General features: G+C 39.8%; 4 protein-coding genes across 6 annotated transcripts; 1 reads left to right on the top strand and 3 right to left on the bottom strand.

Annotated features, from left to right (window-relative positions):
• Positions 1–722: 722 nt before the first annotated feature.
• Positions 723–4,268, bottom strand: LOC143427367 (transmembrane protein 184C). Of its 2 annotated transcripts, none has more exons than XM_076901431.1 (7): positions 4,152–4,268; positions 3,230–3,538; positions 2,281–2,317; positions 1,919–2,196; positions 1,629–1,835; positions 1,330–1,545; positions 723–1,201 (listed from the first exon to the last, which is right to left on the bottom strand). In XM_076901431.1, the coding sequence occupies exons 2-7, from the start codon at positions 3,475–3,477 to the stop codon at positions 922–924; spliced, it is 1,266 nt and encodes a 421-aa protein (XP_076757546.1). In that variant the 5' UTR covers positions 3,478–3,538; positions 4,152–4,268; the 3' UTR covers positions 723–921. The 2 variants fall into 2 exon arrangements, with proteins under 2 accessions (XP_076757546.1, XP_076757545.1); XM_076901430.1 differs by lacking the exon at positions 4,152–4,268 and adding an exon at positions 3,665–4,064.
• Positions 4,269–4,376: 108 nt separating this feature from the next.
• On the top strand, positions 4,377–8,441 carry LOC143427365 (uncharacterized). Its single transcript, XM_076901429.1, has 7 exons — positions 4,377–4,658; positions 5,132–5,459; positions 5,520–6,183; positions 6,291–6,509; positions 6,582–6,724; positions 6,800–7,458; positions 7,626–8,441. The coding sequence occupies exons 1-7, from the start codon at positions 4,591–4,593 to the stop codon at positions 7,642–7,644; spliced, it is 2,100 nt and encodes a 699-aa protein (XP_076757544.1). The 5' UTR covers positions 4,377–4,590; the 3' UTR covers positions 7,645–8,441.
• Positions 8,240–11,780, bottom strand: LOC143427368 (BBSome complex member BBS7). The gene is made up of 13 exons (XM_076901432.1): positions 11,567–11,780; positions 11,263–11,452; positions 11,000–11,168; positions 10,847–10,923; positions 10,516–10,768; positions 10,141–10,403; positions 9,853–10,042; positions 9,691–9,771; positions 9,476–9,622; positions 9,155–9,276; positions 8,986–9,095; positions 8,630–8,909; positions 8,240–8,372 (listed from the first exon to the last, which is right to left on the bottom strand). Exons 1-13 carry the CDS (start codon positions 11,706–11,708, stop codon positions 8,240–8,242), a joined length of 2,157 nt encoding a protein of 718 aa, XP_076757547.1. The 5' UTR covers positions 11,709–11,780.
• A 158-nt stretch (positions 11,781–11,938) lies between these two features.
• LOC143426761 (uncharacterized) lies at positions 11,939–16,870 on the bottom strand. Of its 2 annotated transcripts, none has more exons than XM_076900388.1 (4): positions 16,777–16,870; positions 15,591–15,674; positions 13,076–13,402; positions 11,939–13,006 (listed from the first exon to the last, which is right to left on the bottom strand). In XM_076900388.1, exons 2-4 carry the CDS (start codon positions 15,603–15,605, stop codon positions 12,740–12,742), a joined length of 609 nt encoding a protein of 202 aa, XP_076756503.1. In that variant the 5' UTR covers positions 15,606–15,674; positions 16,777–16,870; the 3' UTR covers positions 11,939–12,739. The 2 variants fall into 2 exon arrangements, with proteins under 2 accessions (XP_076756503.1, XP_076756504.1); XM_076900389.1 differs by lacking the exon at positions 16,777–16,870 and adding an exon at positions 16,689–16,726.
• Positions 16,871–17,516: the final 646 nt, after the last annotated feature.

The raw sequence follows: 17,516 nt of genomic DNA, 5'->3' as shown, positions 1-17,516 counted from the left end.
GTAGTCAGAGTTGGGCAGAATTCTGTTCGACGAATAAACGAGTAATTTACACGACTAACGAATACAAGGAACAACATCAAGAAATTTAGTTTCCTTTTAGCAACGAGTAAAACCTGACTTGAATAATGCCTAACTCCGTGGTACACTTATTGAGGGTCGACAACCAGCAATAAATAGCGCAACACGTTTATAAATAGGACTGTACCGATATATTGTGTTCTAAGTATAAACATTATATTGTATAATATATATATATATATATGTACAGTTATTTGGTAATACATCATTGGTAACACGAGGCGCATAATTGGCCGCAAATCAAGGAGGAAAAAAGCGTTTTTTGTAAAATGGACGAGGTTAAACGACACCCTTTGTTTTCACATTCAAACATGGCCGTGTATTAAATGTCGCTTAAGTCTTGATCGGATTAATCAAGTTATGCTTTTGAATCACGATTAACTTAGCAATTGTATGTAACTTTTCCCTCTTTTATCATCCTCAAACCACCGGAATATTAAGTTTTCTATACTTTTCATGATATTTGTACTTAGATATAGCGAAAAAAAATGGTAACAAGGGTATATTTTAAGTGACGTAAATTTAAATGACTTGACTAATCTGAACGAGGCTTAAATATGATGATCACAAGGCGTTGTCTCTCCCGGGAGTAATGAGCGTGTCGTTCGACGATTAGGACAGTGAGACAAAATTTGTACAATACGACGGGGGAGAACGTTCCATTTTTCTTTACTTTTCTTTGCAAAACTAGATAATATTCTTTTGTATTTCTCTCTGCTTAAGGGTAATAGCTAGCGAATACAGAGCGAATCTCGATTAAAATGTTGCTGCATCAAAAGAGTGATGCACTTTGATCGAACGCGTTCTTCTTTATAAATACAAAAAAAAAAGAAGACCGCGTGATTACGTCTTCACCGCGTTACTGGTATCCTGCACATCCGGAATTAGATCAACGGGGCCATCGCTCTCGAGCTCTGCCGTATTGTAACCGGAAAAGGAACACGCTGGCGCACTTCTGGCCGTGGCCAAAGGAGCCTCCGGAAGTAGAGACGTGCGTTCCGTAGCACTTCCCCACGTTTGTTGGTAAGCACTTCGACCACGTATTCTGCGACTTAAAGATGACCCTACTACCCCAAGGTGTTCTTTGATGTCGTTGTGAACGTCCGATACATCCCACATAGCTCTGCATAGATCAACAATATTATTTTTTATATTGATACCCCTTAATCATAGCCATCGGTAATGTTAGCATATACACATATAGCGTATAGCACTGTATAGTAAGCGCTCAGAGCGGACAATTATAGTTACCTGAATGCATCCCACCATGCTTGACCCTGCGCTAAATTTACAAAAGGTTTGTAAGAAAAACTATAGTGATGGGCCACCGCAGCCATGAACATCTCGATGCAGATTAGGAAATCCTGCAGCTTCGATGATATATTTCTAATATCATCTACATTCTTCGTCTTAAAAATACTTGATATCACATCGAAGTACACTAATAACGCGATAATTACACCTTGACTGTGAAACAAAGAAGAAATTATATTTTACGAGTAAGGTTCATCTGTACAATTGAAACGATGATTTCTTTTATATAGACTTACAAGAAAGAGAAGAATACAACAGCCTTGATACACAAAAATTTCCCAATGGGTTTCATTGGTTTTAAAGCCTCTGCATTGGCACGATAAAAAAGCACCAGACAATACATGGCAACGAATTGTGATAAATTATTTAAAGCGATCATATATGGGAAAGCTACGTCTGTTCTGAATTCGCCCTCTCCATATACTCCATTCAATTCGCAAATACTGCAAAGACAATTAATTATGGACAACTATGTGCATAGTTGTATCTGCATATATTTGAAATTTATTTCTTATATGATGCTTACAAGGATATCAAAGTTGTTATAGGCCGTACAGCAGTGTATTGTAGTATTCCATGTTTGCACATATGTACAAATTCTCTTCCCATCTCCCAGTCTGGCAAGCAACACAAGGGAAACATGTGATGCACTTGTGGAGAAATTTCAAGTCTGTGTTCCAATTGGCGATCAGCATCCAAATAGACCAATAAATACATCATAAAATTGTATATTACATATGCTTCGTAGCATTCTCTCAAACTGTCGACATATATGCTGCCTTCAGGATAAACCAGACCAAGCCACTACAAGACAGAATAAGAAATTAAAAAATTATAGATTAAAAAAAGTGTGTGTGAGTGCAAGAGTATGTAGAAATGTATACCTACAGCATTTACTGCATAAATTGGTACCATCCATAGAATCCTGAAACAAGGAAAATATAATAGTCATTAATTTCGATTTTTAATAAATATCGAGATTTTTAATTGTTAGATTTTCGGTTAAAGAACTATGATGATTATAACATGTAATATATAATTCTGCATACGTTATATAGTTTTTGTAGTTAAAAGTAAGCTTAAGAGGAAAGTGAACTTTAATTTGTTTTACCGTCGCAATCATATCGGCAATCGTTAGTTAGCGCGGTTGGCAATTTTAACACCGTAATCAGTAGCCATAATTTGTCTTACAATAGAAGTTTTCTTTACATAGTGAGCAATATTCAACGAAATTTAATATGTTACATATAGAATGTTGTCAAAATTTAACATTACGAAAAATTTTAAATCGTAATTTCCATAACAATTGGTTAAATTTTATTGGAATTACGTGTCTATACGCGACGTAAAAAATTCATTGAGTGAAAGTTCCTAGCTATGTCTAATGACTCTTGATCTTTACTGTGTCAAAGGTCAATCAATACTTTGACCTTGGACCTCCAAAGGTAACACATATTCCTAAATAAATTATCACTCAAACCCATAAAATATGATATTCAAAATTCAGAGTGATAATTTTTTCTCTAATACCATTTAGGAGATAGTAACATTATTCTGATTCAGAATCAATATTTCTTTATATAATAGAGAAAGGAAAGCTTGTTATGAAACAGAGACAGTTCTATGTTTTGCAATTCATACAGAATGTTCTATAATATGAACTGTTCTAAGAAGCAAAGTCTGAGGAGTTAGATGTATAAATTAACTGTTTATACATCTGCATGTAAGACAAAAAGCTGTTCTATTGGACTCTACAAAGTCCAAAATGCGTAGGATTATAAAAAGATTCTCGCTGAGTAACTTGAAACGTACATCCACTGAACAACCATCCACATACCGTATGATATATTTCTGCAGTCTGGGCTGTGTATAATATATCATATGCTGAACGATCTCATAAAAAGCGATGGGCAACGCGAGCAGCACAAACGCGCCGCCCACCAGCGCTCCTTGATCCTGCTTTTCGAAACCATTCTTAATTGGATTGGCTAAAAGTATTGGTACCAAAATTATGATTAAAAGTCCATAAAGGCATGTTAAAACTGGTAAGATCCATAGTCTCCAGCGGCGACAGATAGAAGCCATCACTTATCAGAAATTTCTTAGGGGATATCACATAATTGTTCCAGTCTGCTCGCAGGAACCTCTAGAAAAGTACAAACAGGAAACTTTACACGGCTTAAAACTGATCTCTCGGCTCATATTGCGGCGTGATTGTAGGTTATGTCAAACCCAACTAACGTCCCGCGACACGGCAGACAAATTGACGTACTTGGCCACCGCAAAATCCGATGTTTTCATCGAACACTCGAAGAGAATTAACGTACTTTCACCGTGGACACGATTACGATCTCGGGGTTATCGATCGGGCGATTACTACAGCCGCGTGGACATGATAAACCGTTTTTAAAGTGTCATAACAATCTGAGTCACGGTGAATCGAACGACGAACGAACGTGTCAGCTGACAATGACAGCACAGAGGAGGGAAACAGCCTCGATCCCCTCACCCCTGGATACACGATCTAGTAATTATGTGTACAACAGTGTCAGCCCATTTGCATTTACTCGAGATCATCAGAGGTACTAGGAACAACTACCGACTCGTGAGATAGTTGGAAAAAATTCGCCCCACAAGATCATCCCCATAAGAACAAAGGTTCTCCCGATGGACCAAGGTACCCCCATGATTACGACTATTCTACTGCATCGGGTTATCAAGGGAGGCCGTTTAAATAAATTTGTGTTTAGCGGACGCACACTTTGCTTATGGCAGTGATCGACAGCGTAATCGTAAATGTTACGTCGACATTATTCGAGTTCTTTGTGCCCAAACAACGTTCAGATCTATCACCGGAAGTGGAGAGGCTCTGATAAAGTAATAAGTTCAGGAAAGATGAATCTGTTCGAGACATTGGGATTTGAGGCCAAAAGGAATTGTTCACGTAGAATATTTCTGTATCACGGGTCTAAAAGCGGGAAGAGAGGAAGGAAGATTATGAACGAGGTTGAAGAATATTATCAGGAAAGACGGGTTATGATGTGAAAAGATCTAGTGCCTTTTAGGGAGTGGATGTTGGTGTTGGTAAAAGATTTGCGTAGGTGGTTTAGGGGAGGGGTACATCCGTTCTAATGGCGTCGAGACCTAAGCACTGTTGTCACATTTTGTCCTACAGTGTTTCAATATTTCGCTTTGTTTATGTCGCTCAAGTTTCCCAAGAAGGAGACGAAGAATCCACACGGGCTTGTGAAGGTTGGTACAGAGAGGTGAGAGGAGACTAATTTTTCGGCCAGAACTTAAATTAAGGATCGAGAGAAATTTTCTGAGAGCTCCGGGTGCAGTGACCTTGATTCCGCTGTCATTTCTGTAATGAACAAGCGCGCGAAATTCAAATCCTTTACGTGGCTCCTGTAGATAAGATCCAGAGATTTATTGGAATTTATTTCAAAATGATTTCACTCAAACATAATTGTACATCTTGCATACAGAAACTAAAAAAGATATATTTTTCCTTATCACAAACTACAACTTTTTCTTTAATTACAAAACTTATCATTATTATAATGCAATTATATTATTGTTGATAAATAGATATTGTAAAAATTAATTATCATTGAATATGTTACTAAAGAGAAGATTTTAAGATAAGATAAATCAAGATAAGTCATTAGGAATATTACTTGTAATGTTCAGAAGTATTGTGTTATTTGGGAGTTTAATAATAACTACTTCTTCCCAGGCACGGAAAGCTAGCTTTTACAGATGGCAAGGAAATAATCCCAGAAGATATTTTCTCCTATCAGCAACTGAGCCAAACGAACATGGAAGTCACGACGGAAGAAGCACAAGCAGTGCTACTGGAGGGAATGGAAGGTACCCAATACATTACCATTCAAAGGGCTGACGGAGAACCTCTGAGTAAGAGCGTTCCACTTTTAACTCTAAATGGAGAGTTAATCTCAGAGGGAATGGTTGTTGATATGATTAATGCTGGGGTCGGCTCAGATTATGGTACAGCGACACAATATTATGAAGCAGATGATTTATTGCAGCACGAATTGACAGAGGTAACTTCCCGTTTTCTCGCGATCGCGTAATAAAAAACTGATTTTGGATTTTTGGAACAGGAAGATAGAAGACTGGCGGCAGCTTTGGTTGCTGTTCAACTGCAGCAGCAGCAGAAACTTCACAGTCAGAGCCAACACGAGGATCCAACTTTACCAGATGTTTCACATTTAGAAAGCCTATCACCTGTGAACACATACTCTATCCAGACTGTCCCCGAACCAAATGCCCCGCCCGTATACCCAACCCTGCAACCCTTCAAACGAATCACGCATAACGTAAAACAGGAGTTTATAAACGTAAAAAGTGAATATGACGTCGATGTATCGGCTGAGAGCAGCGAAGATGCAGCCCCGAGCTCTGGACCGAAGAGATCTCTGCCTCACAAGAAGAGGATTCCCCGTAAACTAAAGCAACAAACCAAAAGAAGCTCAGCGAGAAAGGATGCTAAAGCGAATGCGGACGCCGCAAACGTAGACGCCTCTGGCGACACACAGCCTCATGTATTCAAATGCGAACTGTGCAGTTCTAAATTTAGTAGTCAATTAAAATTTTTTGAGCATTTGAAGGCACATTACGAACCGGTGAAGCAGGAAACGAGAATTGCGCAGGCAACCAATACCAATATCACAATATCGGTACCAGAATCGGTGCAGAACCTCGAGAACACTGTAATCGAGGAGTTTAGTGAGCCTGAGGATCTCATGGAGGGTATCAGAGGTGTTGGTAAGTATAATGAAAACCGATATTCGTTCTACTCTTTTTGAGCAAAAAAATGATGATCTCAAATTGTTTGATCTACTTGTAATAAACATTGTTTTATGTATGTATAGTGGAAGAAACAGGTGCTCATATAGACGATGAAACAGAATCCTCGCTATCCGTGGTGAATAATGAATCACCGTTGTGGACAGTTACCGATGTCACGGAGCATGTAAATAGGGACCACATTAAACCCAATGCTGTGAATGAGCAAAGCATAATCGACAAAGAAAAGACGGACATTCCACAAACAACAAAGAAAAAGAAGATATTGAAAACAAAGAAGTCACGTAAGACCGTTTACATCACCGTATTTCTTCTTTCAGCAATTACACTCGTAATACAGCTCTTTGTTTTCACAGATGATGAACTGACGTGCCGTCAATGCGACCGTTCATTCCATCATAAGAATAGTTTAGTATACCATATGAAATCTCACAGTGGAGAACGACCCCATCAGTGTGAAGTATGTGGGAAAAGTTTCTTCGCTGCAAGTGCATTAAAGGTGACCCAGATACAGTCTCAATCCAATAAAAAAAAAGTTAACTAAAGGTTATGCTAACTAATTTACTCGAAACAGGTCCACAAACGCCTTCACAGTGGTGATAAGCCTTACAAATGCGAGAACTGTGGCAGGCACTTCCGTCAATGGGGAGACCTGAAGTATCACTGTATCAGTATTCACACGGAACAGAAACAATATCAGTGCGAATACTGTGGCAAAGACTTCGCGCGGAAGTACTCCTTAATCGTTCACAGGAGGATTCATACAGGAGAGAAAAATTATCGTTGCGAGTACTGCAATAAGACATTCAGAGCGAGCAGCTATTTGCAGAATCATCGTCGTATCCATACAGGGGAGAAACCCCATCCTTGTACAGTTTGTGGAAAGCCATTTAGAGTGCGAAGCGATATGAAGAGGCACATGCTCACGCATTCACGCACTAGAGTGCCCAGACATGAGAGACCCATAAGGATCCCCCTGCCGGCGAAGGCCAATCCGTTCCAGGAGGAGGAGAATGCAAAAAGGGCACAGGCCAAGACTATTCAAGATCTTGTTCGAGACTTAAAACTTGAAGTAGATGCAACGGGAGTCGTGGAGATCGTTCCTCCAGATGATAACCCTGAGAGCATTTTGCCACATGCAGGGGGACAAACTTTAGAGTACACGGTCACTACAACGCCGGACACGAACGAGAGAGACCCTTTAGAGGCAGTTGTGAGAACAACTGATAATATGTAAGTTCATTCGCATAAGCAAAGTTTTTACATATGTAAAACTTGTACTTTTTACTTTAATATCAATTAGACAATGCTAGTTGAATAGAATGAAGGGCAAGCTTTACATTTACTTTGCTCGGGTAAAAATTTTATTAACGATGGTTTTTTCATTGCTATGTTCGCAGGCAATATTTCTTCATGTAAAGTCAGTTGGGGATTAGTAAAACGAGAAATTGTCTGTAATAATGTGAGGTTAGAATGTGTCTGTCGCACAAAAATGGCGCATGATGGAACCAGAAGCCCCTGCTGCGGACGACTTGAATCGAAGTGTTATACATCAACGCACTGCTTACATAATGTACATAAAGGTACTTTCCAGTTTCTCTGCGATCTACTTTTTAAGGGACGTTATGGACGTAGCCTTTAAAATACTATTCTTAAGACTGTTTTTAGCAGAAAACTCGGGAAAGTACAGTTCATAGGAGAGAGCTCCTGAAAAGATTATTATCAATTTAAATAGATAAAAGTGTGTACGCACTCAACTGTGCATCCACATGTACACGTATATAGGTAAAAGAAAAAAAATATATATATATATACATATATATTGTATTATATTATTAACAGTAATCAAGATACTACTGTACATGTACATTTTTAAGCATAGGCTAGTTAGTCGTTTATATCGTGAATCGTCGTTGGAAAAATATATTTTTTACGTGATGACATTTATAGAAACACTGTGGTCCATTTTTATTGCATTCTCCACGATTTAAAACAATGAAATTATAGTCAGTTTTTAAATGATCGAAGGTACTGAAGATGGTGCGGGCACCGTGTTACTTGTATCGACGAAAACTTGTAAGAGTTGAGCCAATTCTCTGGATTCAAGAGCTGCACTGAGCTTGTCTGCAGCGTCTTTGCTACTGATTCTGAAATACATGAGATGTATGTAGAGAATATAGTACGATTGATTAAAAACTGTTAACTTAAAAGAAGAATTTTTCAAATAGATTTTACTTTCTAGCACATTACGTAATCGATAAGCCTCTTAGATTTATGTTACAGATTAGAATGACCAGTGAGGAACACGAACAAAATGTTGTAAATTTCTTCGTAATACTGCCATAAAATATTTTTAATTTAAGTAACTGTTAATGATGATACATATTAATTCATTGATACATACCTCCGAGAACGTTTAGCTCTCTCCCAATCAACGTAAAGATCCATGACTACAGCGTGCAGCCTCTCCAACAATTCATTATCCTTCGTCATCTGTGATTTGATTTCTCCTTCTTTTTGTATTAATTCCTGATACTCTGTGCACAGATTTTCTTTCGGATTTTCTTTCAACTCCCACTCCTCAAGAGCGTTTAGAATTTTTACTTTTTTAATTAAGTCGTGTGCAGCGTTCAATCGTGGAAGGATTAATTCCAACACTCTGGATATACTGCCCTCAGCAACCTCTGAGAAGAAGCATTGGATAGAAAAAGAAAACCACAAGAACAAAAGGTTCAATATTGTAATACGAAAATAATATACCACAGAAGACGTCTAATTTGATTTTTCTTTTAGTTGCTTCCCTAGTTAATATATCCCTCATTATTATGATACTTGATATATTTTCTCCAAGGAATATCGCACTCCCTTTTCTAGGAATTAAAGAACTAGGAATTAAACCTAGATCGACACTCGCAGAATTTAAACTTACTTGTATTTGCATTTCAGGAGTGTACCAATGAAAGAAGAAATGTATGTTAAAGTAGCTTCTCCTTCTTCCAAGTGAGGTCTTTCAGGAACGTCGGGCAATGCGAATGAAAGCCATGCATGCATCTAGAACAAATGAAGTCAAGGAAAGTAAAACGAAGATGTTATAATTTTTCAAAATGATAACCTAATCAAACAAGTTGTTTATTCAGAATAAATTTTTAGGGATGTAAAAAATTGGAAAGCCTAACTTACTAATAAGTAACGAGTAGAATCTAGTGCACAAAGGGTTGCTTGTCGATAGGCGCTGAATTTCAAGTATTACCTCTGCAGTCGTGAAACTTCCAAGTAATTTTAATTCATTGAAGGGTCCTTCACCGTGTGATTCTGTCGTTTCATTCTCGTGTTGCCTTACGTGAAGAGAAAGGGCGGATATAGGTATCGGTATTCTGCGACAGCATTTTGGTTGCACCTGAATATAAAATAAATTAATTATGTTATCCTACTGTGGCTTATTAATAAAAAATATTGAAGACTTACTTGAGAAGTCACATAAATTTGTAATGTACCAGGTTGCCCTTCTATAGTTCGTAGCCTTAATTCTAGATGATTAGTGTTCACCTATGAAAATCATTAACTTTGGTTTCATTTCCAGTTGAAAAAAAATATGGACTATTCTTTATTTGATTTGTACTTATATACTTGACAACGATAGGTGGCCAGCACAAAATTGCCTTCTCTGGGATTGCAAATCGACAAGCTGACTACTGCAGTGTTACTTTCCACGTCCAATAATTGAATCGGTGTATCTGACTGTATTAAAATATTATCGATGGGCGTATCGAGTTCTATAGAAAGAGAATACGATGCATCTTCTCTATTCAAAATCATTCTATAATAATTATATTTTAATTACTGTATTTTCTTAAACGAATGAATATTTTATTCATCTGTAATAATAAATAAACGACAATTTTTCTAGTTCCGCACCTGTGATTCACTGACAGAATTAATGGCGCCAAAGGATCCACTGTAAAGCTGGCTGCTTCCTTTTCTTCATTTAACTTATCCTTCAACTGCTGTATTTCCGCCTTCAACTTCATCAAGCCGTCATTTTGGTCGGCTTCCAGAAGTCCTGGAGGTCTAGTCGTCAAGCCAAATACACGTCCTGAATACGTGGTGACCAGTACTTCCGGATATCCTACTGCACCGATTATTCCTCCTGCTACTGAAGTAATGCTTTCATTGGCATTCTATAAAATGGGATGTTTAAAACTTAATTATACGAAATTAGAAATTGAAGAACACAGAAACTTTAAGACATTGAAAATTAAAGCGTGAGAAGTTCAAATATGATACACCTACGTAACGATAACGAAGCGATGGTAAGGTGTCTTCTTCAGGGAAAGTATATACTTCAACAGTACCATCCTGTCGACCAATAAGTATGTCTATACCATCTTGCAATTCGTATGTGTCCAAAGATGTAACTTCCGAGCCATTCATATTCAACAACCAAGTGATTCTCAAGGTTTTGTTACCCTGAAGAATCAGTAAACCCACTTTGCCGTCCATAGTTCCAACCAGAACACGATCTTTCGATTCGACGTCGCCTTCTCTGCATAAATATTTGAAAAACTCTTCAAAAATGTAATCCAGATAATTGAAATGAACAAATTTGAAAAACTGACGAAACCTGTAGAGAGATAAGACCGTGGGCACACTTGGAAGTCTAAGGACTGCAGGAGTCTTGGTACCATGAAGAACTCTCACCTAGAAAGATGAGATTTCAGGAAATTTTTTATGCAAAAGGTTGAAAGCTACTAATTTCCTACAGAGAGAATCTTACGGCACAATCTCCGCAGGCTAGTATAGCAAAAACGAGAGAACCATCAATGGGCAGAAGAACGACGTCGTACAAGATTTCACCAGCTAAATAGGAATCAGCGTCCTTGCAATCATGGTACCTGTGGTAAAGATCTCTGGCACAAGCCGCTAAATCTGGACCAAGCACGTATCTATAAACAAATTTTTATTTATTCTACTTAAGACTTTGAGTAAATTTAGTCAACGTTTCCTTTATTTTATTAAGTATATCATAAAGTATGTTACAGCGCTGAAATGGGATCTATGAGATTCGTATCAAACTCCAAGAATAATTTCCCTTTCTTGGTGTATCCTTTTACGGTGTTCCCTTGGGCAATAAAAATTTTGTCTCTTCCGCTACCACCAAGAACCAATTTACTAATTTTCAGTCCTGGCAGACTCTTGAACGATACCTGCAGCTCTCCTTTTTTAATACCTTATTAACAAATATAAGTTGACGATCCATTTAAAGAAGGTTAAACGTAAAAAAAAAAGTGAAGAAATAGTAATTTCTTCAACTTTCACTTTCAACAACTCATCTTGAATGTACCGTAGACGTAGAGTATACCATCGTGATCCGCAACGGCAAATTTTTGTGTCTGCCTATGTTCCGTTGCAGGAAAAATCGCGGTGGTTCCCCTGCACGTGACACCCACGGCTGTATAATCTACTCTCGAAAGTGGTAAAGTCATTTTTGACGAAATATGGATTATCGAGTGCTTTCGGAAAATATTGCCATGTATACTGAAGAATATAATCGACGCACATGCGCGTGATCAATTTAACCATGACGACGAAGTAGCACAACAGACAATGGTCCGTACGAGTCTGATTTTAAAAAGTAGGTAGAGGTGGAATGAATGAACTCTAATTAAAAAGCTTATATAATTTTATTATCAAAGATAATACAATCATTTGGTGTATCGATTAAATTTTCAAATTTGTTCATATCACTATCTGCCCTCCTCTCAATTAGGAATACAAAAAATGTTAAAATATAATCTCTGTACTCTCTACTTTACAAATGAACGAGTCGTACATTTTTTTAATTCATAAAATGTAGTGCAACACGTGATTGCAGAGGGTTAGTATTGTTCCATCAGCGTCCTTAAAACAAACTGTTACCACTATGAGTTAGTCCTTAGCAGCTACTTGAATGATTCAGAGAGAAGTACACCTTGATTTTATGAAACTTTTTTCATTTTATTCTCCTGCATATCCATGTCCATTGGATATATCTAATCGAAGAATATTCCAACCTAAAGTCTTCCTTTACTTAGGTCTAGATTTCTAGATGGCTAGGAATACGAAATAAACTCCAGCTGGGATTAATCCATTCGTAGTCGCAAGAAAACTGATCCTCCACTTGGACTACTTACAGTTTTTTATTCAGAGCTTGGAAACAAAAAATTTGCAAAATAAAAAGATTCAAGTAACAACGGTTTCAAGTACGTCTTTTCAATTCTAGATCTGTTACAAGAGAAGTAGGAAAATTCTGCATGGTCAAGTGGCGTCACCACCAAGAGATATCTTCTTTACCATTAACACTAGCAACCGCGAAGGGAACAAATCAAGATGGAAAAAGTCTCGATGATCTGGGCAATGATTTCAGCTAATTAGCGGCAACGACTGAGGCATAGAGACAGCACGGTGAATACTAACAATAAGAACCACAAGACAAACGTTAACATCGTTCGCAACCGTAGGCTTTGACGCTAATAACTTAATAGCCCGCAAAGTTGCCCGGTGGTCGAGATGCGTCGTAACGGGTATTTCCATCGTAAGAGACCTGCGCACTGAACCCGTGCTTCCAATCGGCGGTGTAACGAACGACCTGCAATCTTCCGTCCGGAAGTTGGACTCTGTACTCCCCGCGGACGATATCACCGTCGCTTATCGCGTTGTGGGAATAATCGTTGCCAAAGGCGTCTTCCTTCACCGCATAGTTGAAATCGAACGGCATACCTGGTTCGTGATGATGATGGTCGTGCTGAAATGAAATCGTAATGTTGTAGAACAAAGTAGTTACACTCGATGAATCCACAAATATGCTACTCACACCACCAGAAGGTATAGTGGTCCCAGTGGGTCTAGTGGGTATCCCATAATCTGGGAACTCTGGGGTTGGTCTGGAGCCTGATGGTGGATAAGTTCCGCTGGTAGTAGGTCTTGATGGTGGGAACTTTGTGCTTGGCTTTGTGCTTGGGTACGGACGCGTCGTAAACGGCGTTGTAGTGGTAAACGTCCCTGTGGTGGTAGTGAACGGTATCCGGGGCGTGTCGTACGTGTAGCCCTTGGTTGGTTCAGGTGGCAGGTAGGTATTACGTCTTGTCCCTGGTGGTAGGTCACATATCACGTGGACTACTGCCATACAGAGTATTGCTATCTGCAAGGAGAAACACGTGAAGATTAGTGCGTTATTTCTAAGGACAGATTCTAACAGAATTTTCTTCTTTTGCAGGATTTGGACAGCGGACTTGGGCATCTCAGGCATTGAAGAAGGAGCACAGTGGAGCACGGGGAATTAGAACGTCGTTAGCTTCGCAACGGATGACGAAAGAAGAAAGATTTCATGTTATATGAATACTATTATTGGTTGTTCGAAGACAGATCCTCCTACATCATCCACCTACTCCTATTTGCACAACCACTCTCGATCACGTCGCAACTTCTAATGGCTTCCTCTTGTTGGAAAAACGCTTGTCAGCTGAAGATAAACGCGATGAGAATGTAATGAACTATTGGCGTGTTGCAGATTGATGTAGCTGGACTTGGTCGACAGATGTGTAATGCGACATTCACGGGCATCGTCTTCTCTTTAATTAGGGGTTAGGAAGTTACGCAAACTCAGCGACTTAGAACGATAGTCATAAGTGATAGTAATTGTTCAACCTTTGCAAACGTCTACCTCGTACTCTCACTGCCTATTGCTAATTAAAATATAATATTTGAAGAGGTTTGGATACAACTGTAAGAAAATAGAGCCGAATTATTCAATGAATCGAATGTCAATATTGGGAAAGTGAATCGTTTACAGCGAGAAGTAATTAGAAAAGAAGAAAGAGGAGTGCTCTGAGAGTAACGTAATTGCTCGAGGAGTATTCTACTGTGCGTACGTGTCGCTTACGCGCAATAGTTTCGCAACGATTTAATTACACGTCTTCCGCCTCATTTCTGCTTCGCCCCCTCACAGATCCCGAGTCGCATCGGATGCGTGCGAAACTATTTCCTTCGAGCCCATCACGGTTCCTGATTGCGAAATTAATACGCACGATGTCTGCCTCGTCGCAGAAGTACAACAAACAATTTCGTAACTCATCGGAAAAGGTAGAAGAAAGAATGAAGACACATTCGAAGCGCTGATTTAGGTATCTTCATCAACTTCATTAATTGTTCTTGGCTGACGCAACGACCGCAATTTTCAACCAAACGTCCTGTAACATTTCAGACGAAAAAAGTTCCATCAGCGATGCAATTAACTGCTCATTTACTGTTCGATTACGCGCGGACTAACCACGTGCTACGCTAACACTGAAGAAATACCAATCTGTCGAATGCCCTTCGCGATTCATCTTCGATCGAAGTTAGAGAACCACCGAGCATCTGGATTTTCTGGTGAACCGATGGTGCGGCGTAACGATCAAAGTGAAATCTTTCATGTCAGGACTTAATTAGAAGGGATCTTCTGGAAGGAAGCCAGCTAAAGTGCTGAAGAAACGAGGAACTGCTAAGGTTATTGCAAAATGATGAATAATCTTGCGGGGAATGTTAAGCAGCGTTCTCCCGACAGTGTCGTTGCTCATTTAAATTTACCAACTGAAGAAAAAGCTGGCTTGCACCATTGTTTCAGCAGTTATTGTTTAACGTTCATTATCACAGCCTAAATGATGTAAGTACTTTTTAAATCTCAACCCGAGGATTCCAATTACCATGTAAATTACGTCAGACGCATAGCTGTAAGTTAATTTGACAAATGAAGGAGATATATGTCAAACAAATTGAAGGAACAAACATTTGAGAACAACTTTGAACACGGAAGTATATGGACGCCATTGCTCCTTATATCGGTGGTAATCGGTAGTTCACGTTCAGTATAGTGTGCTAGATCCCATCGCAGATATCGGATGCGATTCCAACTCTGTTCGTAGCTTCGTTAGACGTTCTTAGCACCTCCGGGAGGTCGTATATCGATAAATCAATTACTCCAAGCGATTCATTTCCCCTTGATTAATCGCGCAGTCCGCGAAGACTACGCGGTATAGTCGCGATAATTTGTTGACACCTCTCCCTCTCTTCGCAGCACGTGAATTAAGATTTATGCAGCGTGGGGTTCATTGGTTGGTAGACTGTAATCAATTATAATAATTAAGCAGGATCAGTTTATGATATCGAACGCCTGCTTCTTCCGTTGATGTTACGTGTTCTCCATATTTCAGGGTATAACGCGAGATGGAAACCGCTACTTTCGAGAAATCGTAAAATGGCGGCACGAATTGAGCTCAAGCTGTACAAGAAGGACGGAAAAATTTGAAAATGAAGCTGCTGGATCGTTCACCGCCTTAAATGGTACTTACGTGAAGGTAAAACATGTTGTGAAGATTACCCAAACGCCAGTAGTACTGAACTTAATTCACGCACCGGTTGATTTCAAAAGAACACTGGAAAAACATAGGTGATCAACCTTTTTAAAAACACCACGATCGTTGAGAGATTTTGCTTATTTTTGTTTTTTATTTTGTTTCTTTTTTTCTCCACTACTCCCTCCGTGAAAGCACTGGGTTTATTTATTCCATGCAATTGGCTTGTAGATACTTCAAGAGGACACTCTCTCGTTTTTTAAAAACCCAGACTCTCGGTTTCCCCAGGCTTAATGCCATCCGGAGCACAATTTATTCGACGTTTCTCGATAATCTAACAGCTACACGCTTTATTCTTGAATTCAAATTCCGTGAGCGTTCGCAAAGTGCAAAGTTGAGGATAGACTTTAATTGTGGCTCTCGAAGATTCATTAGCCGATTGCAGGACGCCAGAGCAAACGGAGGAGGGATATTGAAAATACCAAGCCATTGTGTTCGGCTCGAAGGTCTTATGTATAAGAAAAGGGTAGAGAAATGATAGCTGCCAGGAGTGTCCAGCTAAAAGTGGAAATAGAAGTAATTGCGTTCCCATGGAACGTGTGCGTTGTGATACAAAGGGTTGAATAGACCTCAACGACATTTCACGGTTAACCACACCCTGCCATCGCTTAGATCGTACTCGTTGCATGCATGCACACCACTCCCTAGTGGGAATATCGCGAGCTTCTCTAATCCTCTTCGCGTTCCCCCTTCTGCGGTCGGCCGAGAAAATATTCACGTCCCTCGATTTTCGACGTCACTTGACAACGAAAATGAAAAATTCGAACTGTTGGAGGGGTGACTTTGAGAATCTCGGCAAAATCTACGCCCGATCACCCCGGATAGATCCCTACTCTATTGGCACTACACGGTCCCGCGAGAATTGTAATTAATCGTTTAACGGGCAAGTTTGAACTAACTTTTTTCAGTCACCAAATAACAAATCCTCCGAATCTACCGGTCCCATAAAACACAGAAGGCATCCGTAACAGAATCACTTAAGAGAAAATGAAACGAATTGGCAGTCCCATGCAGGTCGGGGTTAATAGCGGGCACCGTGGTCACCAGGGGATGGCCGAACGATGAAATATCACCGAGGTCTGACGTGTCTCGGTACTGTGTGCGTGTCTCGAGCCGCCCTTACGAATTCACAGACACAGGTTTCGTTGCGAGGGGGGTCGCGTGTCTCGTCGGTATACGATATCGATGCACTCCGGCACGGCTCTGAATAAAGTCAGTACGTAACTGCCCGGCATGCTGCCAGGTTGGGTTTATATAGCGTGGGTCTAATAAGATGATACTTGAACGCGTTGGGTCCGGGGCCCCAGAGGTACAGAAACGGGGTGGGGAGGGCTGCGACGCGCGTTGCCTTGTTTCGCCTTACCTTGCCTCACCTTGCCTTAGAACCTTGCCTCCTGCGCTCGGACCAGCCGACGTGGATCTTGCACCACTTTCCACCTAACGCCAGCCATCGTATGACTTTTCGCCACCATCGCTCAATTCACTTCACTCTGACATTACTTCTTCGCTCCGTGGGGCTCATCGCCTCGCTTGGGGAATGTTGTTCGATAGGTTAGTTGCTGGGGTAGCTTCCGACTTTAGGTAGTAAGTCTCCTGGCAGCCATTTACGAGCTCTGGAATATTATAGTGCTTTGTACGACATCTCAGATATGTTATCAATAGAAATCGACGTGGTCCTCTGTAACGTGTAACACTCGAGGTGAAAAATGTATCGTAACGAGTTAAACATATTGTTTGTTATTAGGTGAACGGTATTGTTCCAACTACAATGACGATTACCATCGTAAGCCCATTCATCGAACACGGAAGTAGAACGGATAATCGGCCTGGAGGGGTGGATTATTACGGTAGTTATGCCTTCCC

This window comes from Xylocopa sonorina, chromosome 9, assembly GCF_050948175.1.
Source record: "Xylocopa sonorina isolate GNS202 chromosome 9, iyXylSono1_principal, whole genome shotgun sequence".
NCBI lineage: Eukaryota > Metazoa > Arthropoda > Insecta > Hymenoptera > Apidae > Xylocopa > Xylocopa sonorina.
The sequence above is the reverse complement of the archived record's forward strand: the minus strand, read 5'-3'. Positions and strand labels throughout refer to the sequence as shown.

Excerpts from the sequence above, each read along its gene's own strand:
- LOC143427368 (XM_076901432.1), bottom strand. The coding sequence starts at position 11,708 with ATGACTTTACCACTTTCGAGAGTAGATTATACAGCCGTGGGTGTCACG. Across the intron at positions 9,623-9,690 it reads AAATTTATGTGACTTCTCAA|GTGCAACCAAAATGCTGTCG; the intron begins GTAAGTCTTCAA and ends TTTTATATTCAG. Across the intron at positions 9,277-9,475 it reads GAAGTTTCACGACTGCAGAG|ATGCATGCATGGCTTTCATT; the intron begins GTAATACTTGAA and ends CATTTGTTCTAG.
- LOC143427365 (XM_076901429.1), top strand. The coding sequence starts at position 4,591 with ATGTCGCTCAAGTTTCCCAAGAAGGAGACGAAGAATCCACACGGGCTT. Across the intron at positions 4,659-5,131 it reads GTGAAGGTTGGTACAGAGAG|GCACGGAAAGCTAGCTTTTA; the intron begins GTGAGAGGAGAC and ends ACTTCTTCCCAG. Across the intron at positions 6,725-6,799 it reads TCGCTGCAAGTGCATTAAAG|GTCCACAAACGCCTTCACAG; the intron begins GTGACCCAGATA and ends TACTCGAAACAG.
- LOC143426761 (XM_076900388.1), bottom strand. Across the intron at positions 13,007-13,075 it reads CCACTATACCTTCTGGTGGT|CACGACCATCATCATCACGA; the intron begins GTGAGTAGCATA and ends ATTTCATTTCAG.
- LOC143427367 (XM_076901431.1), bottom strand. The coding sequence starts at position 3,477 with ATGGCTTCTATCTGTCGCCGCTGGAGACTATGGATCTTACCAGTTTTA. Across the intron at positions 2,318-3,229 it reads CTGCAGAAATATATCATACG|GATTCTATGGATGGTACCAA; the intron begins GTATGTGGATGG and ends TCCTTGTTTCAG. Across the intron at positions 1,836-1,918 it reads ATAACAACTTTGATATCCTT|TATTTGCGAATTGAATGGAG; the intron begins GTAAGCATCATA and ends TTGTCTTTGCAG.